The sequence below is a fragment of the Mustela lutreola genome, chromosome X (assembly GCF_030435805.1).
Source record: "Mustela lutreola isolate mMusLut2 chromosome X, mMusLut2.pri, whole genome shotgun sequence".
NCBI classification, from domain to species: domain Eukaryota; kingdom Metazoa; phylum Chordata; class Mammalia; order Carnivora; family Mustelidae; genus Mustela; species Mustela lutreola.
This window is the reverse complement of record NC_081308.1, coordinates 46,245,942-46,268,793: the sequence shown is the minus strand read 5'-3', so window position 1 is coordinate 46,268,793 and position 22,852 is coordinate 46,245,942. Positions and strand designations below refer to the sequence as shown.

The following is a 22,852-nucleotide window of genomic DNA, read 5'->3' as shown; positions in this document are numbered from 1 at the left end:
AAGAATATTGACTAAAGCCAGCTCAGGGCGGCAAGGGAGGCTGCACTGAGCCAGGTCCCTGTCCAGGAGGCAGGAGCAGCCATCACAGTGGGAGGGAGCAGCAAGCCAACAGCTGAGTGAGACAAGGCCTGGGTTATTTTTTTTCCAGTTTGTTGGCATGTGGGTGGATTTTTCTCCTTTTTTCTTCTCTCCTGCTCTCTGCCGTTTCCACAGAGATGTGGGAGTTTGCAAATTTGTCTCCGTGGAGGGGAGAGGCAAGAGCTGATTTGGGGGGTCCTTGACAGGGACCAGGGGAACACCAAAGGACACTGCAATTCTGGTAGCAAGAAACTAGGACCTATTCCCTGATGGTATCACTGGGGCAAAGAAGGCTCTCGCTCTCTCTCCTTTCCTCTTAAGGTCACAGATATGCCTTCTCACCTCTGCTCAGCTCTTGGCTCTCAAATCCATCCCACCTGGTAATTGCAAAAAATCTCTCTCTTCTTCTTTCCTTGCTCTGCAGTGCCAAATGCCTTTTCCTCGGGGCATGGGAAAATAGAATATTTTCTATGGGAAATATGAGAACAAACTATGGGAACACCTGACACTCATGCCCAGAGGCTGCTCTCCTCCCCAGTACCTGTGGGGGTTTGGGGGTGGGAGGCCAAGGAGTCTTACTTTTTTTTCCAGTTATTTATTTAAAGCATTAAAAAACCCCAGTACCTATAGCACATGCTAAGTGTCAGATGAGTGTTTCAGGGGAAAGCTTTCTGAAAGGACTGAGAGGTGGGTAGTTTAGGAAAGGCTTCCTGGAGGGCGTGGGACCTAGACAAATTGACAAAGCACACAAAGGCATGCCAGGCAGGGACAGAGAGCACGGCATTGTGGGTCTGGATACCTACATGTTGATCCCAGTTCTGCTATAAATTTGTAATGTGATGTTGAAAAAGGAATTTGCTTCTCTTGGGCTTTCTTTTCTCATTTGGGAATCAGGCTGGGTAGCTAAAGCTCTACAGGTCTCTGGAGCCTGAATCTTCATTCATGGCCCTGGGGGCTATGAGCCATCGAATGAGATCGTGTGTATGCATCGTGCACTAAACGTCATCAAGGGGTAAAATGACCAAATTTCACTGTTTGCCTGGGACCCAGAGGTTCCCCAGAAAGTGGAACTTGAGAGCTGAAATGATCCCGGGCAAACCGGAGTGGATGGTCACCCTAATAAGGGCCACATCCATTACTTGCTATTATAGTGATCATGATCATTATTACCACTAGAGGGCAACACTCTCTTATGCTTGGGAGAAGGTCTTACCAGACCCCCCCCCCACTCCGCCACCACCACCAAAGATGCAGAACTGCCCCCTCATTCCAGGACCAGTTAATCCTCTGGATCTTTCTCCTGTAGAGGACATCACTAAGGAACAGAGAAATCTGGATTTCAAATACCAGCAGCGTCCTTTTGGCCTTGCCAGCCCCATGTCTGGTTCTGCCTTTCGTGCCTGGTACTCAGGTGCCCAGTCTGTGCGACTGTGGCAGAACTACTGTGATTCTCCAGGTACTCACAGCTTTGGTTTGTCTAAACACAAAAGGCACTTTCTTTTCTTTCTTCCTTCCTTTCTTCTTTTAGGTAATCTACACCCAACGTGGGGCTTGAACTCATGACCCCAAGATCAAGAGTCCCATGCTCTAATGACTAACCCAGCCGGGTGCCCCCAACTGGCACTTTCTCAAGGCTATGCTGTTAGTTTCCTACTTTGATTGTCTGGCAGTGTAATTATTCTACAAGGCCAGATCCGTTGATACAAGAGCTGGCTTTCTCCCTCCTACGGAATTGATTTCTGTATTACCATATATCCCTTATCACAGTGAATTGTAGTTATGATTTATCTATCTATATACCCAATTAGGTTGTTGATTCATGCATTCAACAAACATAGATTGCTTATTGCTTGCCTACCATGTCCCAGGCTTTTTGCCAGACTCGTGGTACAGTGGGGAGCGTAACAGACGGAGTATCTGCCCTTGTAGAGCTAATAGTCTAGTGAAGGAGGCAGGAGGAAAGCAAACAAAGAACCGCACAAATCAATATGTAATTACATACTTGCTAAGCTCAAGGAAGGAGAAAGACTCACTGAGGGCGTTTATCAGAGGGATCTGCCTCATCTGGGAGTGAGAGACGGTGCCGCTGAAGAATTGACATTTGAACTGAGATCTGAAGGATGAATAGGCAGTAAGTAGGCAAAGGCAGCGAAAAGAGCTTTCTGCGCCAAAAGAACAGCAGGTGTGCAGGGCCCAAGAAGGGAAGAGCCCAGCTCCCAGGAGGAGCCGGTTGCTCCTTGAGGGCACAGCCTGCCTCTTGTTCCTCTCTTGCTATAGCTCCAGGCCTGGCACACAGATATGCCAAATCAGTGTCTGTTGAATTGAAGTGGATGAAATTTTGTCATGGAAAGTATTGTGGGCTGCGGGTGGGGGTGCCAAAAGACCCAGCTTCTACTTCCAGCTCTTCTGGGCAATTCAGTTCCATTTTCCAACTGCCTACTGGGCATTCACCATGTCCAAGGACCTGCAGCCCCATCTAGGTGGGGGACTGAAGGGTAAACAAAATTGTCTCTTCCCCTTAGTACCACATGGTCAGTGAAGGGGCTGACAGGTAGACAGGGAGGCCCCTTCCACTCTCTGGGCCTCTTTCTCTCCAGTTCTAAAGTGCGGGGTTGGGATAATAGGATCTCTAAGGCTCCTTCCAGCTCTAAAGGTCTTGATGTGCTCTTTCTTGAATAACAGCACCAGGAGCAATGGAGCTGATTTTTTCGTTTCTCCTGCCCTGTAGGAGTTAGATGGAATAAGACTGGGGAAATTGCGGCCGGGGATTCTGTTTGTGGATAATTTTTCCATGTACAAGGATCTTGGAAGCAATTAGGGTTTGCTGCTTCTGACTAGAATGTTCTAGCATTTGATGAACTTTTGTATCTTTCCTGTCTCTTTCCCCACCTGTCCCCTGCCCCAGTCTTCTTTTCTACACATAGAGCTGTGTTTTACGTCTATTAGGGCTGGAAAGGGCCTTTTAAATAATCTCATCCAACCCTTCCATCCAGTGCTTACATTCCCTATGCAATAAGCCCCTCCAAATGAGGCCATCCAGCCACTATATGAAGACATCCCATGGTAGTAAACTCACCGTCATTGCTAAGCTTTGCCTCTGAGAGGTTTCTTCCCTCTGGGAATTGGTCTTCCTGTACTTTTTATCCATTGCTTCTGATTGTGCCCTTCAGAGCTAAGCACAATAATTCCACTGCATTGCCCCTCTGACAGCCTATTGGATATTTGAAGCCAGTAATCATGTCTTCACAAGCCTGCTCTCTTCTAGGCCAAATATCATCTGTTCCTGCAAATGTTCTTCACTAGTTCAAATCCCCTTAGCATCTGTAAATATAGTTTAGTTTATGTAAGATTTATATCCCGCCTACCTTAAAGAGGATATTAGGAGGCTCATCAGTTATAACATGAAAGAAAGACAATTAGGGATAAAAATGTGGAAGAAAACAGACCAGAGACCATGTAAAGGAAGCATGAATAGATGTTGCCAGGTACCCAAAATGAACTGGATTATAATTGGACTCTGAATTTGGCTCAAAATTTTATGGCAGCTAGGACAAATTTGGAAACACATTGGGTTATGTGGTTTTATGTTCTGACAGGATCAAGCTTACAAATCCTCTTCGGAGAGAAAATTTTTCCTGAAACAAAACTCCCGACTAACCTATTAGGATTGCTTTCTGTGAGACTGTTCAAGACTGACAGGCACTTTGGATATATCTTGTCCCTTCCCCCACTAGGGGAAAGAGGACTGGAAAGATGATTAATTAATTAGCTAAATGCTGTCTCAGTTTTAAGCACTGCTATCTCTTTAGGGATCCCCACAGAGATGAGAGACTTCCTTTTCCCGTCCTTCTTGGTTCTCCTATGTTCCTCATGGATAGGCACTTCCTTAGCATTCCGCTCTTTATAGTCTGCAATCTTAAGACTCTTTGGAACACTGGACCTCAGGAAATAGCCCAAGTCAGGAACTGTACCTCAGTGATCACACAGCAAGTATGTGCAAATCATTTCTCTGGGTCCTCAGCGCCCTCATCTGAAAAGTGAGTTAATCTTTAACATCACTTCTGCTCTGACATTCTGGACCTGCAAACTCTCTGATGGAAAGAACAATGACTTTTAAAAATTTTTTGATTTTCCCATCTCATGTCTGGCAGCTAACCGGTATAAGAGAAGATCTGTTTATGGACAGAGCTGTGAGAACCCAACAGGAAAAACCAATTTGAACAGGTGCCACCTTTGCATCTGAGGAAAATATTTCCTGGCTCTCGTTATCGTGATGAGTTTTGTTGACTGGATACTGGTAATGGTGAGATGTGGTTTTCAGGGCTCTTTCCTGCTCTTTCCTGCTCTGGCTCCATATTCCTTGGCAAAGCCGGCCCTAGGATAAGGAGAATTGGAGCAATCATGCCAGAGGCTGAGGCTTCTGGGAAATGACCCTGGGAGCCAGCAGGCAGGAAAAAACAAAAAGGTAGTACCACAGTTTCAGCCAAATAGCAATGAACCAAGACAAAACTCACCTTATGGTGTATAATGTTTGGTACATATGATATCCATGTGGAGCCCCCCTCGCCGCCTACCATGTTACTCTCTTGCTCAAAAATGCTCCTGACTTTTCATTGCCTGTAAGAGAAAGTCCAGATGCTCCAGCTTGGCAATGGAGTCTTCTCTAAGCTAAATCAAGCCATGTCTTCCCACTACCTCCTATCCCTTACAACACACACACACACACACACACACACACACACACACACCTGCTCACACACTTATATCTTGTGCTCTCTTCAACCAAACTGTGTGTGGCTCCTCAAACACACAGTTTTACTGACCGTTCCTTTCCTCCCACCACACGTGGCTCCATGCAACAGGTATTTTTCTCAGCTCTTCCACTTCCACCTGTTAAAATCTTTTTTAAAAAAAATATTTTATTTATTTATTTGACAGAGAGAGATCACAAGTAGACAGAGAGGCAGGCAGAAAGAGAGAGAGGGAAGCAGGCTCCCTGCCGAGCAGAGAACCTGATGTGGGACTCGATCCCAGGACTCTGAGATCATGACCCAAGCTGAAGGCAGCAGCCTAACCCACTGAGCCACCCAGGCGCCCCCCACCTGTTAAAATCTTAAGCTCAGCTCAAATACCTTCACAGCCATAAAGACATCCCAGCACCCCAGTCCTGCTGCGCCTCTGCTCTGGTCCTTTACACCTTGTGTTGTTAGTCCTGTCTGTGACTTATGGTTGGAGCTCTCTGACTAGACCGGCAGCTCCCTGAGGGCACAGGCTATGTCTGATTCACCCAGGGCTCTCTATCATCCTTCCTTGTTTGGTCTTTCTCCAGAGCACCAGTGTTAGTCTCCTAGGGCTGCTATAACAAAGTACCCCAAACTGGGTTACCTCAAACAATGAAAATTTATTTATTCTCTCAGGGCTCTGGGGGCTGGAAGTCTGAAATCAAGGTGGTGGTGGGGCCATGCTTCTCTCTAAAGTCTCTAGGGAAGAATCTTTCCTTGTGTCTTCCTACCTTCTGGTGGTTACTGACAATGCTTAGCATTCCTTGGCTTGTAGATTGCAATCTCTGCCTCTGTCTTCACACGTCATTCCTCTTTGTGCGTGCACACGTGTGTGCATGTTGTGTGTGTGTGTGTGTGTGTGTGTCTATGTCCAAGTTTCTCTCTTCTTATAAGGACACCAGTCATTGGATTAGGACCCACACTAATGGAGTATGGCCTCACCTTAACTTGATGACATCTAGTATACCATCCAACATGCTCTGTATTTTCTATTTGTTTATTGTCTCTCTGTTCTACTAGAACATTAGCTTCATGAGGTTAGAGATTGTTGTCTAGTTTGTTCATTATTCTATCCTCAGCGTCTAGAACAGTGTTTGACACATAGTAGAGACTCAACCAGTATTTTGTGAATGAATCTCCCTACCCATTCACCCCATGACCCACAGGGAATCTGAATGAAAGAAGCAAGGATAAGGATGAGAATGCAGGTATTGCCTAGAACATAATACTCTGTAAGTGTTCACTGGATGAATAGAAGTGTGCAATGGATGTGTTAACTTAACACAAAGATGGTGCATCTTTTTTGTATAAAATACTGAGAAAAGATATGAAGAAGCGAGAAGGAAAACTCTGAGCATCCTGGCTATGCCTCCTTGTGACCCTGGGCAAGTCATTCAACCTCTGGGTTTCACTCTCCTTGTACCTGTAACATGGGGGTAATAACACTACCTACCTCATAGGATTGTCATAAGGATTAAGTGATGTAATGTAAAATGCTTAGCACAGTCCCTGGCACATGGTAAGCTCTGTAGAAGTGTTAGTTATTACTACTGTAATTGCTGTTATGTGCTACACTCTGTGCAAGGTATTTGGTTTTTTCTTAAAATAGCCTTATCAAAATAAAATTTACATATCATAAAATTCTCCCTTTAAAAATGTACAGTTCAGTGGTTTTTAATTAACAGAGTTGTGCAACCATCACCACAATTGAATTTTATTTTTTTATTTATGGTATTTTTAGAGAGGGAGAGAGAAAGAGGGAGGGACAGAGGGAAACGGATAGAGAGAGTCTTAAAACAAACTACACACGCAAGGAGAAGCCCACCTCGGATCTCCATCTCACAACCCTGAGAACACAAACTGAATTCAAGAGTCGGGGGCTTACCCGAGGGAGCCACCCAGGAGTCCCACCAATCTAATTTTAGAACATTCATTCTCTCTCAAAAAACCTCATACCTGTTAGTAGTCACTCTGCTTTCCCCAACACATGCCCCAGCTCCTGGCAAGCACCAGTCTGCTTTTTGTCTCTATGAATTTGCCTATTCTGGAATTTTATATAAGTGAAATCACGATATGTGGCCCTTTTTTCTTCTTAATAGAGAGAGAGAACGAGAGAGTGAGTGCATGCCGGGAGCAAGAGGCAGAAAAAGAGGGAGAGTGAGAAACTTAAGCAGGCTCCATACCCAGCATGAAGTTCAAGAGGGGGCTGCATCTCAGGACCCTGAGATCATGACCTGAGCCAAAATAAAAAGTGAGCTGCTAAAGCAACTAAGCCGCCCAGGCATCCCACAATATGTGGCCTGTCGTGTCTCATTTAGCATAACGTAACATAATGTTTTTAAGGTTTATCCATGTTTTAGCATGGATCAATACTTCAGTCCTTTTTATGGCTGAAAAGTACTCCATTGTGTGGATATGGCACATTTTGTTTGCCCATTCATCGACAGATGAACATTTGATTGTTTCTGCTTTTTGGTTTTTGCAAATAATGCTGCTATGAACATTCATGTACACGTTTCTTGGTGGACATATGTTTTCATTTCTCTTGGCTATGTACCTAGGAGTGGAATTCCCGGGTCATATGGTAACTCTATGGTTAACATTCTGAACAAATTTCAAACGGCTCTCCCAAGTGACCACACCATTTTGCATCCCAAAGGACCACCCAACGGTTGTTCCTACCCATTCAGTGGCCGAAGCAGTGGGAGTTGCAGACCAGTCTTCTGTAGTGGGCTGAGCGCTCCAGTCTTCAGCAGGGAACTTCTAGGAAAGGCACCAAAGGCACATACACACCTTCAGACCAGTTTAGGACCTTGGGTTGAGTAACAGTAAACTCAGGAACTGGAGCAGTACATTCACCTTGAAATTCCTCCTTGGGCACAGCCTTTTCAGCAGTAGCCTGCTCTTCCTCTTCAATCTCTTCAGGATCTCTGTAGAAGTAGAGATCAGGCATGACCTCCCATGGGTGCTCATGGGAAACGTTGCCATGCATGCACAGAAAGAACTTCCTGGTCCAGACCCACTGAGGGTTCTGCCTTGTTGTTGCATGGAATGGCAATGCCCACATGGCACAGAGGAGTGTCTGTGTAATACAGAGCATTGGTAGGCAGATTAACATAAGACACTTAGGTGGCAGGCTGGTGATCAGCCCGGGGACCAGACATCACCAGAAGTCATGGCTCCAGGGAGGCTGTCTGGAGCTGGCTAGTGAAGTTTCGGGGAGTGACGTGGCCAGCGGTAGGACTGGATCCAGGAACAACAGCAAACTTGAACACAGCTCACTGGCCACTATTACTGGAGTATATGACACTGGCAGCAACCAAGTTTTCAATGGTATCAATGGTACAAGCCACCAGCAGAAGCTTCTCCCAGGTTTTCTTCAGATTTAAGCTGTATATGCCTTCATTTTTCTCTTTAGAGATGTACAGTTCCACTTGGAAGTCAAGCTTGGTGCCACTTAAGAGGGTTCTTGTTGCAAAGATTTTAAGGACAGCCGCCTCCTTCATGTGGAGGACACTAAAGGCTCTGGAAATTGTGAAAGTTATGACAGGAACTCAGAACAACACCATATGGGTAGCACAGAAATCTCATTGTGTGTGTGTGCGTGTGCGTGTGTGTCTCATTGTGGTTTTTGATCTGCATTTATCTGGTGGCTAATGATGGTGAGTGTCTTTTCATGAGCTTATTGGCCCTTTGTATCTTCCTCAGAGCGATATCTCTTCAAATTCTTTGCTCATTCAAAAACATTGGGTTGTCTTCTTGTTGTTGGGCTCTAAGAGTTCTTTGTGTATTCTGAATACAAAACATTTATCAGATATACCATCGGCAAATATTTTCTCCTATTCGGTGGATTGTGCTTTCTGTGCCAAATGTTTTTATCTGCTTTTTTCTAAGACCACTCCTACCAGACAGGTGTTATTGATTGGGGAAATGGAAGTTCAGAGAGAAGATAGAATTTAAATCCATTTTTGTCTCACTATAAAATGGATGCTTTCTCCTCTACCCCAACCTGCTCACAAGGATGAATGAAGACATGTTTCTGGCTTTAAGGAGCTCGACTTGGCAGAGGACATAAAATAAGAACACAAACGAATACATTTTAAAGCAGAGATCCACTTGTCCCATAGTACCACAAGAGAAGTGTAAAGAAGTGAAATGGGAGGTTGAGAGGAGAGAGAAAGCGAGCACTTCTGGCCAGGGAAATTAAGGTTGGCTTCAATAAGGTGACATTTAAGTCTTGAAGGATGGGTCCCACTGGATGAAGACAATGGACACAATGGAGAGCATTTCCAGAGGAGGGCAGAAAGTGAGAGCTGGAGGAATGAATGGAGCTTTGATCCTTAGCTGCGATGGGGAGTCCCAAAACTTGTTGGGATGGGATTCTGGGACCTCCTTGGTTGGAGGACCCAGGGACTGGGTAACTTTCCTAATCCTGGGGTTGAGGGGGTGGGGGATCTGGATGTTGCACTGGATGGAGAGTTTAGGAACTGGCTGCAGTGGGGGGTGGATGGCTGTGATGACTGTGGGGAAAGGGAGGTGATGTTCTGGGGGCTGCCTGGGAAGTGGGAGCTGTGGCCTTCCTGGGCTGGAGGGACACGGGGCTGGCTGAGATGGAAGAATGGTCCAGGGACTGGCTAGGGTAGTCCCGGGATGTGGGCGGGAGGGAGGTCGCCTGAGATAGGACGTCCGGGGGTTGGATGGGATGTGGAATCGGACACTTGGGATTGGCAGGCCCGGGAATGCGGAGTCCTCGGGAGGCCCGGATCCGGAGGCTGCCTGCAATGGGGGTTCCAGGGATGTCTTAGATGAGGATCTTGGGCTGAGAGGACCCCAGGGACATTGGAACGGACCGAGATGGAGGGCTGCGTTGGGCTGCATTGGGTGAAGCCCCTGGGAGCGGTGGCACAGAGAGATTCCCCGCAGCCTATGTTGCGGCCGGCGCGAGTGTCTCAGGGCGGGTCTGCCTTCGGGCTCGGGTGGCGGCGGCAGGTGGGGCGCGCGGGGGCGGGCCGGGCGCGCGGGGTGGGGGCAGGGGCGGGGGGCGGGCCGGCGGCCGGGGCGGTCCCGCGCGGCCGCGCTGCGCAGTGACTCCGCAGCGGGCGGAGCGCCGTGGGCCGCGTCCTCCTGAGCCGTGGCGGTGGCGGCGGCAGCGGTAGCCTCAGCTCCTGCTCCCGGTGCGGCCGGCTCCAGAGCTGTCTCCCGGGCCCCCCCGGGCCCCCGGGCCCTCGAGCCCGGTGCGCGCCCTCGCGTCCCGCCGGCCCCCTCCCCCGGCTGGGCCCGGGGGAGGGTGGCGCCGTGAGCGAGCGGGGACCGGGCTCTCTTGCCCCTTCCCCTGCCCCTGGGCCGCCAGAATGGAGGCGGGGTCGGGGCCCCCGGGCGGTCCGGGATCCGAGAGCCCCAACCGGGCGGTGGAGTACCTGCTGGAGCTGAACAACATCATCGAGAGCCAGCAGCAGCTGCTGGAGACCCAGCGGCGGCGCATTGAAGAGCTGGAGGGCCAGCTGGACCAGCTCACCCAGGAGAACCGCGACCTGAGGGAGGAGAGCCAGCTGCACCGCGGGGAGCTGCACCGGGACCCCCACGGCGCGCGGGATAGCCCCGGCCGCGAGAGCCAGTACCAGAACCTGCGCGAGACCCAGTTTCACCACCGAGAGCTGCGGGAGAGCCAGTTCCACCAGGCGGCTCGGGACGTGGGCTACCCGAACCGGGACGGCGCCTACCAGAACCGGGAGGCGGTGTATCGGGACAAGGAGCGGGACGCCGCCTACCCGCTTCAGGACACTACCGGCTACCCAGCCCGCGAGCGCGACGTGGCCCAGTGCCACCTGCACCACGAGAACCCAGCCCTGGGTCGCGAACGTGGCGGGCGGGAGACCGGGTCAGCTCACCCGGGCCGCGAGAAGGAAGCCGGCTATTCGGCGGCGGTGGGCGTGGGGCCCCGGCCACCGCGGGAGCGGGGCCAGATGAGCCGTGGCGCATCCAGGAGCTCCAGCCCCGGGGCCGGCGGCGGCCACAGCACCAGTACCAGCACCAGCCCGGCCACAACCCTCCAGAGAAAGTAAGGAACGTGTGTTCGTACCACCACCCACCCCTCCGTTCATCCCAGCTCTTCCCCTCTAGTTCCCTCTCCAACTTGTATGGCTGATAAAGTAAGAAGCCCGTGCCTGATTCCATGTCCTCCTCTCCCGTCCCAGCCTGTCAGGAGGAGCTGACACCCCTTCTCTAGCCACCCCAGCCTAGGTTGGCCAGATGAGTGCAGGTGTCTCTTCTTTCTCAAAACCACGAAGTGAGGGCCTACAGCAGTCATCACCCCTCCACTTCTTCACCCCCTAGCTGTACCCTTGCCAGAGGATGGCTATTTATTTATTTATTTATTTATTTTGGAGGTGCTGCTTGGGATTTTTATTATCTGATGGTGTCACCTCAGAGCCCCAAGGGAAAGAAAGCCCCCCCCCCCCCCGGCCAACCAACCTTTGGGTTTCCTCTGCAGGTGCTGAGTGCAGGCCTGATCTTGTCTCTGATGGTCTCAGACCCATCCTTTCCCAGATAGGCAGGTGGGGACTGGAATGGCTGCTGGAGGCTGAGACGCCCCTCTGAGGGGAACTGCAGCACATTCTGGCCAGGGGAGCAAAGATGGGAGAGCAAAGATGGAGGCCAGGCCCTTGGCTAGTTCCTCAAAGACCACCCCTCTCCACCCTGGAGAAAAACACCACCCAATGAAAGAGCTACCAGGAAGGGAAGTCTACAGATCTTCCCTCTTGTTGGATCAGTGCCAGTTTCTCTTCTGGGGCCTGTATCAGCCTATTCGGGACATGTTGGCAGTGTCTCTTGGGTTGGTGGGACATAGGCTGGGTCCACTTCTTCCTTGCAGACAGTACCATGAACTGGTCGAGATAAATGTCAGGCTAAGAGAGTCAAGGGCATGTAGGCTCACAGGGCTTCCCTGAAGGCTCCCTGCTTTCCCTTCTGCTGTATTGGAAAGAACACTGAACCGGGAGTTAGGAGACCTGGGTCCCCCTTCCAGCTGTGCTGCAGATTGGCTTCGTGACCTTGACTGAATCCCTTCCTCTCTCGGGCCTTCAGTCCCCCCCCCCCATATCTTGTCTGCCTCGAATGCTCTTTAAGGTCCCCCAGCTTAGATTTGATGGTTCTGTGACTAATACAGCCACACTACAGAGCAAGTCTGAAGTCCTCTAGCGAATGGACAGCCTTCCCCCTCCTCTCACTGCTCAGCTGGTCCTACCATGTGCCACAACCAGTGGAGTGTCTCTTGGAGGCTGGGCTGGGGGTGGGGAAGCCTTCTGCCTCAGGAAATCTGCCGGGAGACAGCTCTCTGCAACTCCCCCGTGGTGAGGCAGCAGGCTGGGGTGCTGGGTTGAGATGGCTGGGCCCCAGGAGCAGCAGCTGCAGCTCGAGGGCTCAGCTGGGCTCCGCTGCAGTGCACCCTCAGCTGAGTTTTGGTGTGCACTGCCCCAGAGTAGTCCGGGGACGAGGGAGATGGGTTCTCCTGTCCAGGCATGACTACTGGGAGCCCATTCCCCGTAGACTGACTGCTTGTGTGGGTCCCACGCTGGAGGAAGGAAGGGGTCAGACCCACTGAACGAGGCTGTTTCAGGAGAGGCCCCTGGTGGGAGTAGGAGCAAGAGACTGGATGGACATGGTGGTCCTTGAGCCTGGCTGTGGAATAATTTTCCAGAGTGGTCAGACCTGTGATAGTCTCATTATGTGTGGCTCAAGGGAGCAGAACCAGGAGCAGGCGGAAATTAGGGGATAATTTAGGGAGAACTTTCCAGCCTGGCTGGATGGTGATGCAGTGGACTGACTCAAGAGATGGTTGGGGGGCGGCGCTGGACATGTCCAGTAGAGGCCCAGTGGGTGTCGGGAAGAGCTAGAGAAAGCACCATTCCTGAATGAGGTATAGAGCCCAGTGAAGTGACCTGGGTCTTCCCCAGTTCCAGGATTTCATTACCCTCAGATTCTCCATCCTGCAGCCATGGATCTGAATCTCTTGGCTGGCTGGAAGCCCATTTGCTCTTGAGCTCTGTGCTTCTGCCATCCGCACAGGCCTGCCTCTCGGTCTGTCCCTCTTTTGTAAACCCTCCAGGCTGTTTGTTGGATTCTTTTCTTCAACTAGATTAATAGGAGGGTTTAGATAGTACTTTAAATTTCTCCTAACCATATATTAAATATTTGCACATCCACCTTGGCCTCTTTGGAGCCTCACAACAGGCCCTGTGCAGTGATCAGTAGCAACTCCATCTTAGAGATGGGGAAACCGAGGCTCCAAGATGAAAGGGTTTTGCTCAAGGTTATGCTGCTGGTCCTAACAGAGCTGGGACTCGAACCCAAGTCCACCTGCTCCAAGGCCTGTCATTTTTCCACCAGAGCTTGGCGATCCACAAGAGTCTGTTGGCTTTGGGACCTGGCCAGTTCACAAGCTAGGAGAGGCCAGGAGAGCCTTAGATATCTAGAGGATTTGAGCTGGAGGAGCTGACACTGGGATGAGTGGGGGAGCCAACGAGGGAGGGAAGAGGGTCCTGTGTCTCCCTCCTTTCCTCTCTCCCTCGCAGCCAGGCATCAGGAAGGGGCCTGTTGCTGCAGTAGCCATTGCTGCCACCACTGCTGCCAAGGAGACTCCCCTGCCGGGCCGTTCTGGGTTTGTAAGGAGTGGGTGAGAAGGCTGCCTCGGAAAGCCAGGGCAGGCAGGGTGGGAGTTTTTGCAGCAGAGGCTGCCGCACTGGGGGAGGATAGGTAAAGCGGGTACAGGCTATAGGCGTTTCTGGTCCCCAGGCTCCCTCTGGCGGAGAGAGAGAGGAGAGAGGCCAGCTGCCGCTAGCTGAGGGCCCCGTGTGCCTGGAGATTTAATTCAGTCCTCCCCGCGATCCTGTGCGTCTGTCACCACAATGCACATTTTATAGCTGAAGAAACAGGGGGCTCAGAGGAGTGAAGCGACCCGCCCGAGGTCACACTACCCCGAAGACAGACTTTTGGTCCTGGGAACTTTAGCTCTGCTGCAGCTGCAAGTGGCTGTCTTGTCCACCCCCACCCATGTCCTACTCCACTCCGCCCCCCCCCCCCGCTCTCCCCCCCAGAGTCCCACATCCTCCTGCACTGTCTCTTCTGGACAGGTTCCCGGATGCCAGTCTGCCTTCTGCTGTACTCTGGGTGTGGCCTTTTTAGTGCAGCATAGAGTGAGAGGAGGCTCAACCTCCTTCCGGCCACTGGTCTTCTGGATGTGAGGGCTTTGCTTGGTTGTTTGCTTCTTTGTTTGTTAGTCACTGCTGGGCTCCATCAGCATTCAGGTCTTTTATCCTTGGCATGGCCGCCCCTCTCCAGATGATCAGAGAAGAGCTCTGCGTTCCTGGTTGATCTTGGCCTGGCCCCCCTTGCAGTTCTGGGACCTGGAATGATTTACGGGTGTGCTGGGGGGCACTGCTGAGACACTCCACACTGAAGAGAGCTGTATTTCCCACGCTTTGTGCATGGGGCCCAGCTCTGGCTCCGCTGTAGGCGGTGGTGGGCTGAAGCTGGTTGGGTGGTAACTCTCCATCCTCTGCCCAACCCCCTCCAGGCATACCTCCTCCCCCGCCCACCCACCCTGCAAGCTAGCTCACACTGGGGGACAGCAACCAGAGGGCTCGGCCTGGTGTTCCTGACAGCCAGGACAATGCATGGTCTACTGCGTGGCTGCTGGGCTGTGTCAGTGTGCTTCCTGCAGGGGCCGAGGGCACTGGGGGGAAGTGGGGGTGATGAGAGAGAGCCCAGGGAGGGGGCCCTGGGGAAGTGTGTCTCCTCTGGGGTCTTGGTTGCTTTTCCCGGGGGTGAGGGGGCTCTCCTTCTTCCCAGGAGGGTAAGCCATTTATTTTCCCCCCACTGTGTTGGGAGCATTATACTTGTGTGGGAGGAAATGATAATGTTGAGTTGAATGAGAATTAGAGGAGTCTTGCTTCTCTGTCTAGATCTGGGGCAAGAATGGGGTTGTTGTCATCTACAAACATTTCTTGGCTGCGTGCACAGATCAGCAGGGGCCCCCAGGCTGAGCAAACACCGTGCTCTCAGCACTTATAGAGCCCCTTCCTACTGGCCAGAGACACAGCCCATGGCAGCGACAGTGCTCAGCACAAAACAAGCAGCAAGGGTGGTGGGGGTGTGCAGGATCTGGGAGGAAGGAAGGATCAGGGCAGGGCAGGCCTCTGGCTGAGTACCTGGCTGGAGGGCTTTGAAGGGAGTAGGTGTCTCCTGGTGTCAGATGGGGGCCTATGCGGGAGAAAGACTGGACTCAGGCTTGCCCTCTGCTACTGTTTGATCTCATCCCCCACCACCTCTTGCCTTGCCTACTGGGGCCTCTGAATTTGTTGAGAGTATAGTAAAGGCCTGGAGCATGGAGAGGAGGCCACACACATGCTGAGTGAGTCTCAGCCTTCTGTGTGCCAGGTGCCACCCTATGTGGCTTTATGTAAGAATAGCTAGATCTTCTTCTTCTTCCTCTTCTTCTTCTCCTTCTTGTCCTTCTTTTTACTGAATTTACTGAGTGCCAAGCACTATTTGTTCTAAGCGCTTTCCATGTATTAATTCATTCAGTTGTCACATGAATCCTTTGATGTGGATGTTGTTATTAAATCCATTTCACAGGGACGCCTGGGTGGCTCAGTTGGTTAAGCAGCTGCCTTCGGCTCAGGTCATGATCCCAGCGTCCTGGGATCGAGTCCCACATCGGGCTCCTTGCTCGGCAGGGAGCCTGCTTCTCCCTCTGCCTCTGCCTGCCATTCTGTCTGCCTGTGCTTGCTCTCTCCCCCCCCCTCTCTGATAAATAAATAAAATCTTTAAAAAAAAAAAAAAAAATAAATCCATTTCACAGATGAGGAAAGCAAGGCCCAGAAAGTGTTGGTTAACTTGCCCAAGGTCACTCAGTGAATAAGCAGCAGGACCAAGAAGGAGCTCGAAGGAGCCCAGGTGGCAGGCTCCAGAGTCCATCTGCAGTGCTCTCACCCACCATGCAGTCTGGCCGCTTATCTCATTCGCAGAGTCCCTTGCCAGGTTAGTGAAGGGGTAGTATTATCCTCATTGTTCAGACAGGGCAACCAGGATCGGAGAGGTACAGCGACCTACCTGAGGTTACACAAGCTCATGGGGCCCAGAAGTGTCTGGCTTGAGTCTGTGAGATACCATGGCCTCCCGTAGGCAAGGTAGAAAGACTTTAAAGACACTCCAGGAACAGCTCTGGCCTCCCCTCCATCCCCCGGCAGAGCTCCGGATACCACTAGTCGAGTCAGGGTCCGGCTCCTGATTGCCGCCTAGATTTTTGCCACAGTCTCCTCTCATAGATGCCTCCCCTGCTCTTGCTCCATCAAGCCTCTGGTAACACACAGCCAGGCCGAGCTTTCTGCAGGGCTCCTCCACCTGCCACCCAGGGCCCTCTTAGGATTGGCACCCAACTCACCATTCTCCTCTCACCTCTTCTCCAGGCCCCTTCCCATACACCATGCTCCAGCCAGAAGGGCCGGCGTACCCCCTCATTAGCCAGCGCAGCCTGCTCATGGTCTCGCGGTCTTCACTCATGCTGCCTCCTTCTCCTAGGCTGCTGCTCCATCCACTTCCCAAGGCCGAGCTGCCCTGTCCCCTCTCCCATGTTGGTTTGCTGGGTTACCTCCAGCCCTTGAAACGAGCACTTTGCCCCAGTTCTTTGTTTGCATCTCGTGTCCTCCCTACTGGATGGAGAGCTCCTTCAGCTTGAGATTGAACTGACACGTATCAAGAGCATGTTGCCTGTGGCAGGTGCTCTGGGCATGAGTGAGAGAGCAAGCAGCTTGGAAACACACAGCACAGCACACAGTAGCTGCCTAGGAAACAGTGAATAGACAAATGAATGTCAGATTAAGCCTTGGCGCACTAATGGCTAGAGGTGCCTCTGTCTTTCCTCATTCCAGGGCTCTGGCGGTGTGAAATAACTCCACTTCAGAATCCTCTTGGCTCCTGTGTGGCCTTGTCCTCATGCTCCCAGGAGTGGTTTGGCCTCCACTCTTTGGTGCTTTTTGCACTCACTCATTTTTACAGTTGGTAGGATGTCAGGGTAGCAGAGTCAGACAAAACTTTGGGGACGCCACGGCCAGTCCACTCATCGTTACCTCTCCCTCCCACACTGTGGCCATGTCATACCATGGTCCTGCCCTTTGGTGCAGAATCTTCTTCTCTGAAAGGAGCAAAGAGACATGCATAGGACCCATGCACAGTCTGCCCAGTCTAGTGGAAAGTTACTTATTTTTCATCAAATCTTTATTGGGTTCAGACCCTGGGCCAGGCATGGGGTCTTAGAGTCAAATAAGACTCAGCCCCTTTGACTCTTTCCCTACTGTGTTCCCTGGCAGAAGGATAAACCCTGGTCTTGGGGAAGGATGATGAGTAAATGACTGGTTTCCACTTTTGATGTAACTCACGTAGGGCCAGGTAGTTTGCTAGTTACTCCGACTTTCTCCTGGAAGTTATTTGGTCTCTCTCCAAGCATCCACATTGAAAGTATTTATGTGGGGAAGCCTGTTCTCAAACACTTAAGAGCCAAATCTCTCTAGGGGCCTTAGCAGTCAGGGAAAATGCAGCACTGTGGAAGGAGGACTTTTCTCCAATTCTGGGCAAGTCACTTAACTCTGAGAACCTCGGTTTTCTCAAGTAGGAAATGAGAAAACTGTTTTCTGATAGAAAATATTCATGTTGAACCTCTCCCCACCCCCACCCCGCCGCCAAATATATCAGAAAATTGCCTCTCTGCCTAATATACCCATCAAGGCTCTCTGATCCGGATGGAAAGCTGAGAGCTAAGGATGGCAAATAATCTGTGGGGCTACCCTGCCCCCTAGAGGTGTAATGTAGCAAACAAAACAACTCAGCCAAGAACCTCACCGCACATCTTCAAAACAAAGGTAACAAGGCAGAGCCCCGTGGGCTCATCAGGATCAGTCCTCTAATATTTTGGAAGGAAATTTATCCCAAGTAGCACCTGATATGTACTGTTTCCCTAATATCGATCCATTTCTTTGTAGCTATGTGATTTTTATACCCTTTTAAAGGGATAATATGACCGCAGATCTGGGCCTTGTGATTTCCTGCTGGATTCTAGGATGCTGCCCTCACCTGAACAAAGCCAGTATTTTTCTCGCTATAGCCACGTTAGAATCACTGTCATCATATCTGTGATGAAAAGTACCTAAATCGTTTTCCCTCCCCAAATTTCCCTTAGAACAGTGGGAGGGAGGCAGTTGTCCATCTGATGGGCTGGCCAGTTCCTAAATGGTTATGAATCTTCTCGGGATTATTGTGCAAATTAAATAAGATGACATAGGTGAAGCGTTCAGCACACGGTGTCTGCTTCCTTAGCAAGAAGCATTATTATTATTAATAACTTGGCCAAACTCTGCTGCAGAGGAGCTGGAGGGAGAGGCCATATGGGAGCTCACTGCATTTCTGAAAGAGAGGTCAGTCCAGTGAATGTTACGAGCCTAGTACGTGCCATGTCTTGTACTACTGCCGGCAGGAAGTTCTGTGGTTAATATTACTCAGTTCCCGGATTCCCGGCATTCACAGTTGGGTAGGGAAGATGAATATACTGAGGTTTCCTGTGGGCTAGAGGGGAACACAGGGGGGCTGTGGGTGCCCAAAAGAGGGACATCTACCTAGACCATCAGGGAGAGCTTCCTGGAAGAGGTGATGCCTGAGCTGAGACTTGGAGGATGAGTAGGAGTGAGTTAGATGAAGAAGGACAGTATGGCGGAAATGGAGAGCAAAAGGGAGGCTAAGGCAGAGGGGACCACATCAGTGAATGTGCGGAGACATGGAACCAGCTGGGTGTGTAGGGGAGGGGAGCACTTACTTTTATGAGGTCAGTACAAACTGAAGCACAAACAGCGAGACAGGAAGGGTTTCTGGAGGAGGGTCTGCAGGGTCAGCCAGCCCAGATCAGGAGGACACTTGAATAGCAGGATGAGGAGCTTTATTCTATTGGGAATTGGGAGCCAGGAGAGGGTTTTAGATTGAGGAAAGAGATGCTCATTTTAGACTGTGGGGTGATGTGTTGAGAGCTAGGTTCTGGAGAGATCCCATGAGTGGACAGTGTGGAACACAGATTGGAGGGCATCCAGTGAGGTGGCTAGTGGGACAATCTGCATGAGAGATGATAAGGCCTGATCTCAGTCAGTGGGGAGTAGAGATAATCTACTGGAGGAGAAAGACAGTGACAACATGGGGGCAAGAGCCGTGACAGGGGTGTGTAGATAGCTGCTGGGCCTTGTTCATGACCAGCACAATTTCAGTGATTCCAGCATAAAAGCCAAGAAACTTGAGCCAGAGGGACCCTTAAAAAGCATCCAGCTCAAGCTGTTCATTTCACAGATGAGAAGGGTGAGGCCCAGAGAGAAAGGGCTCGTCTGAGGCCAATGTGTGAGTAGAAGAGCTCTGACCAGAAGAGTGACGCTAATGTTAGTGCCCATGTTCAAAGGATCATCCCTCAAAAGTGCAGTTTTATGCCTTGAAATCCTGGGAAGGTTGCAGGGCCCATTCTCTCTGTGTCCTACAGATGAGAAAACCTGGGCTTGAGGAGGCTTGATGACTTGCTGGGGAGGAAGCCATGAAGAGGAGGCATCCCTCAGAGAAAGGGTCTCTTGCTTTGATGGCAGACAGACCCTCCACCCTGTCTGGCTCAGCCCCTCAGAAATCAGATCTCCTAGATTCACAGTGAGGGAGAACGCCCAGATTTCCCTTTCTCCACCCAGGCCCACCTTTCTCCCTGCTGCTCTTTGCCTTTGAGGTCCTCATTTAATGTAATTGAGACAGCTCAGAGGCAACTTTCGGCTTGAGAGCTAGGCCAGTCACCCGCCTTTTTTCTGTTTTCATGGGAGAGGGCAGGCTTGTGTCTGTCATCACTTGGGTGCCTGTTGCCTTGGGCAGAGCATCTCCAGCCCGGATGCCTTGGTTTTGAGGCCCCACTGTATGATACACAAAGAATGAGCTTTCGAAATGGAGAGATCTAAGTTTGTCTCTGTTTTTTTGTTTGTTTGTTTTGAGTGTAGTGGACACACAATATCACACTTGTTTTCAGGTGTAGGACACAGACTCCACAAGTTTACACGTTGTGCTGTGCTCCCCACAAGGGTGGCTACCAGCACACAGACCCAAGTTTGAATCTCGGCTGTGCCCCCACTGGAGGACCTCAGCTATGTCATCTTGCCTTCTCTGAGGTTTAGTTTTCTTGTCTGGAAAATGGCATGATAATGGCCATCTCTCAGGATTAACCGAGATCATTTCAATGGCATTCCCTGATACCCCTAGGTGCTTAATAGTCATTTTCAGGGGAAGAAAACATATGGAATCATTCAAGATTGTGCCAAAGTACATGCTCTTATACATTATGTCTCTCTCTCTTTTTTTGTATTTTTGAAAATATTTAATCATTTGAGAGAGAGAGAAAGAACAAGTGGGGTGGGGTAGGCAGAGGGAGAGGGAGAAGCAGACTGCCCGTTGAGCAGGAAGCCCCAACTGAGGCTCAATCCAGGACCCCGGGATCATGACTCGAGCTGAAGGCAGATGCTTAAATGACTGAGCCACTCAGGTACACCTCTTATACCTCATTTCTATAATCATGATATTACCTGAGATTCTTTAGTTTTTATAGGCCTTAACTCATCCAAATATCTGGATAGCACATCATTAAAGTAGGACAACTTTAAGTTTAAAAAACAAACCAAACCAGTCCTTTCCTTCTCCTTCATGAAATCTCCCACAGACAGTGATTTGCAAAATTTCTTGCCCGGCAAAGATTTATGTCCCTGGAGAACGGCTGTATTTCCTCCTTCCTAACATGAGGCTATCATGGCTCATTGTATCTCGCTCTAGTTCCCCAGCTACCGGCCAATTTGAAATACAGTTTGAGCATCTTTGTTGATCTCTTTTTCTGAGTCCTATTTTCTAGTTCAATTTTTTAATTCTTCCTTTATCTGTGTTATTGGAGTAAGCCACCTCAAATCCTTTGTGACTCAGGCAGGTATAAATAACTAACTGGCGTAAATAGTCAAATGAATGGAAGGCTGGAGAGGCTGGACAGACGACCGTGGGGCTGGAAGGGGACTGGAGGGCCGTACAGGCTGGAGCAGCTGAGAAGGTACCCTCACCGACTACTGTGACTCCAGAAGGAGTTGAGGTGTTAGTTGGGGGCGGGGGCTGTAGCCTGTCTCATTCCTGCTCTAAAAAGAAGGCTGCACTGGAGAACAGGCCCTCACATCACGTGGAATCATCACCCTCCCTCTTCTGTCCGTCCTGTGAGGGAGACTGAGGTCCAAAGAAAGAGGAGGGGCTTGTTTTTTTTTTTAAATTAAGTTAAAGCTGTACATTTGCATAATTTTAAAAAGGCAAATACTGGGCAGGAGGCTGGCTGGTTCAGGCAGTAGAGCATGCAACTCTTGATCTCTGGGCTTGGTGGGTTCTAGCCCCACGTTGGGCAGAGAGATTACTTAAAAATAAAACATTTTTTTAAAAAAAGGCAAAGAGTACACAAAGATGTATATAATAAAAAGCCTATGTCTCCCTATTCCCCCCTTCCAGCCCTCGGAGGTGACTGCTTTTACCATTTAGGTTTTCTGGTGGTGATTTCACATCTCTAAATAACATGCTTCCGTGGTTATTTCTTCATTTATCAACTTGATCTTTTTAAAACATTTTATTTATTTATTTGAGAGAGAGCGCACTGTGAGAGAAAGAGATCACAAGAAGCAGGGAGGAGGTAGAGGGAGAAACAGACTCCCCGCTGAGCAGGAAGCCTAGTGCAGGGACCCTGGGATCACGACTGAGCCACCCAGGTGCCCTTCATTTATCAACTTAAACATTATTTACTGACTTCTTTCTACTAAGACAAATGAGGATCTAGCTTCTTCTTTTTTTTTTTTTTTAAGATTTTATTTATTTATTCGACAGAGAGAGATCACAGGTAGATAGAGAGGCAGGCAGAGAGAGAGGAGGAAGCAGGCTCCCTGCTGAGCAGAAAGCCCGATGCGGGACTCGATCCCAGGACCCCGAGATCATGGCCTGAGCCGAAGGCAGTGGCTTAACCCACTGAGCCACCCAGGCGCCCCAGGATCTAGCTTCTTTACAACACCTGACTCTCTCCCTTTCATAGATTGCGATAGTTATACTACTACTTCGGTTCCTCTGTTAGTTACCTTTGTAACTTTAACAAGCAGTGTTTTGTTTATTTTTTATTTTTATTTTTTAAAGATTTTATTTATTTACTTGACAGAAATCACAAGCAGGCGGAGAGGCAGGCAGAGAGAGAGAGAGAGCAGGAAGCAGGCTCCCCGCTGAGCAGAGAGCCCGAAGAGGGGCTCTATCCCAGAACTCTGGGATCATGACCTGAGCCGAAGGCAGAGGCTTTAACCCGCTGAGCCACCCAGGCCCCCCAACAAGCAGTGTTTTAAACTACGGTTTCCTATTCCATCCATTTTCCACACTATCTCTTCACCACTTGGTCTCTAAGACATAGTTATTAGGGCCCCATCCTCCCCTCCCTCTCTCCTCCACCCTGGCACCTCCCACATTCTGTGCTCAGTACTTTTGCATTCCACAGGGTTGACTGCATTTGCATTCTGTAACAATTAGGTGTTTGGTGGTTTATCCAGACAAACCGACCACCAATAATGCACTGTGTTCATGTGCTTAGGACTATAATTGCACCTCAGTTTCCATGGTCCGCTGTCACAATCTCTGTACTCCCAGGAAGATGTTCCTAGTGTCAAAAGCAAATGCAGGGTCACCTGGGTGGCTCAGTTGTTAAACGTCTGCCTTCGGCTCAGGTCATGATCTCAGGGTCCTGGAATTGAGCCTCACATCGAGCCCCACATCGGGCTGAGTCGGAAGCCTGCTTCTCTCTCTCCCACTCCCCCTGCTCGTGTTCCCTCTCTCGCTGTGTCTCTATGAAATAAATAAATAAAATCTTAAAAAAAAAAAGCAAATGCATT

General features: G+C 50.1%; 1 protein-coding gene and 1 pseudogene across 3 annotated transcripts in view; one reads left to right on the top strand and one right to left on the bottom strand.

Moving 5' to 3' along the window:
• Window positions 1–7,436: 7,436 nt before the first annotated feature.
• Window positions 7,437–9,737, bottom strand: LOC131820954 (small ribosomal subunit protein uS2-like; annotated as a pseudogene).
• Window positions 9,738–9,949: 212 nt separating this feature from the next.
• Window positions 9,950–22,852, top strand: part of LOC131822019 (IQ motif and SEC7 domain-containing protein 2-like) — a 48,750-nt gene continuing 35,847 nt past the window's right edge. For 2 of the 3 annotated variants that reach the window (XM_059158400.1, XM_059158399.1), the window contains exon 1: window positions 9,953–10,917. In XM_059158400.1, the coding sequence (XP_059014383.1) occupies window positions 10,211–10,917 (707 nt within the window). In that variant the 5' untranslated portion in view covers window positions 9,953–10,210. Of the gene's footprint in view, window positions 10,918–22,852 lie in introns of all 3 variants that reach the window. The other variant, XM_059158398.1, reaches the window with a different exon arrangement.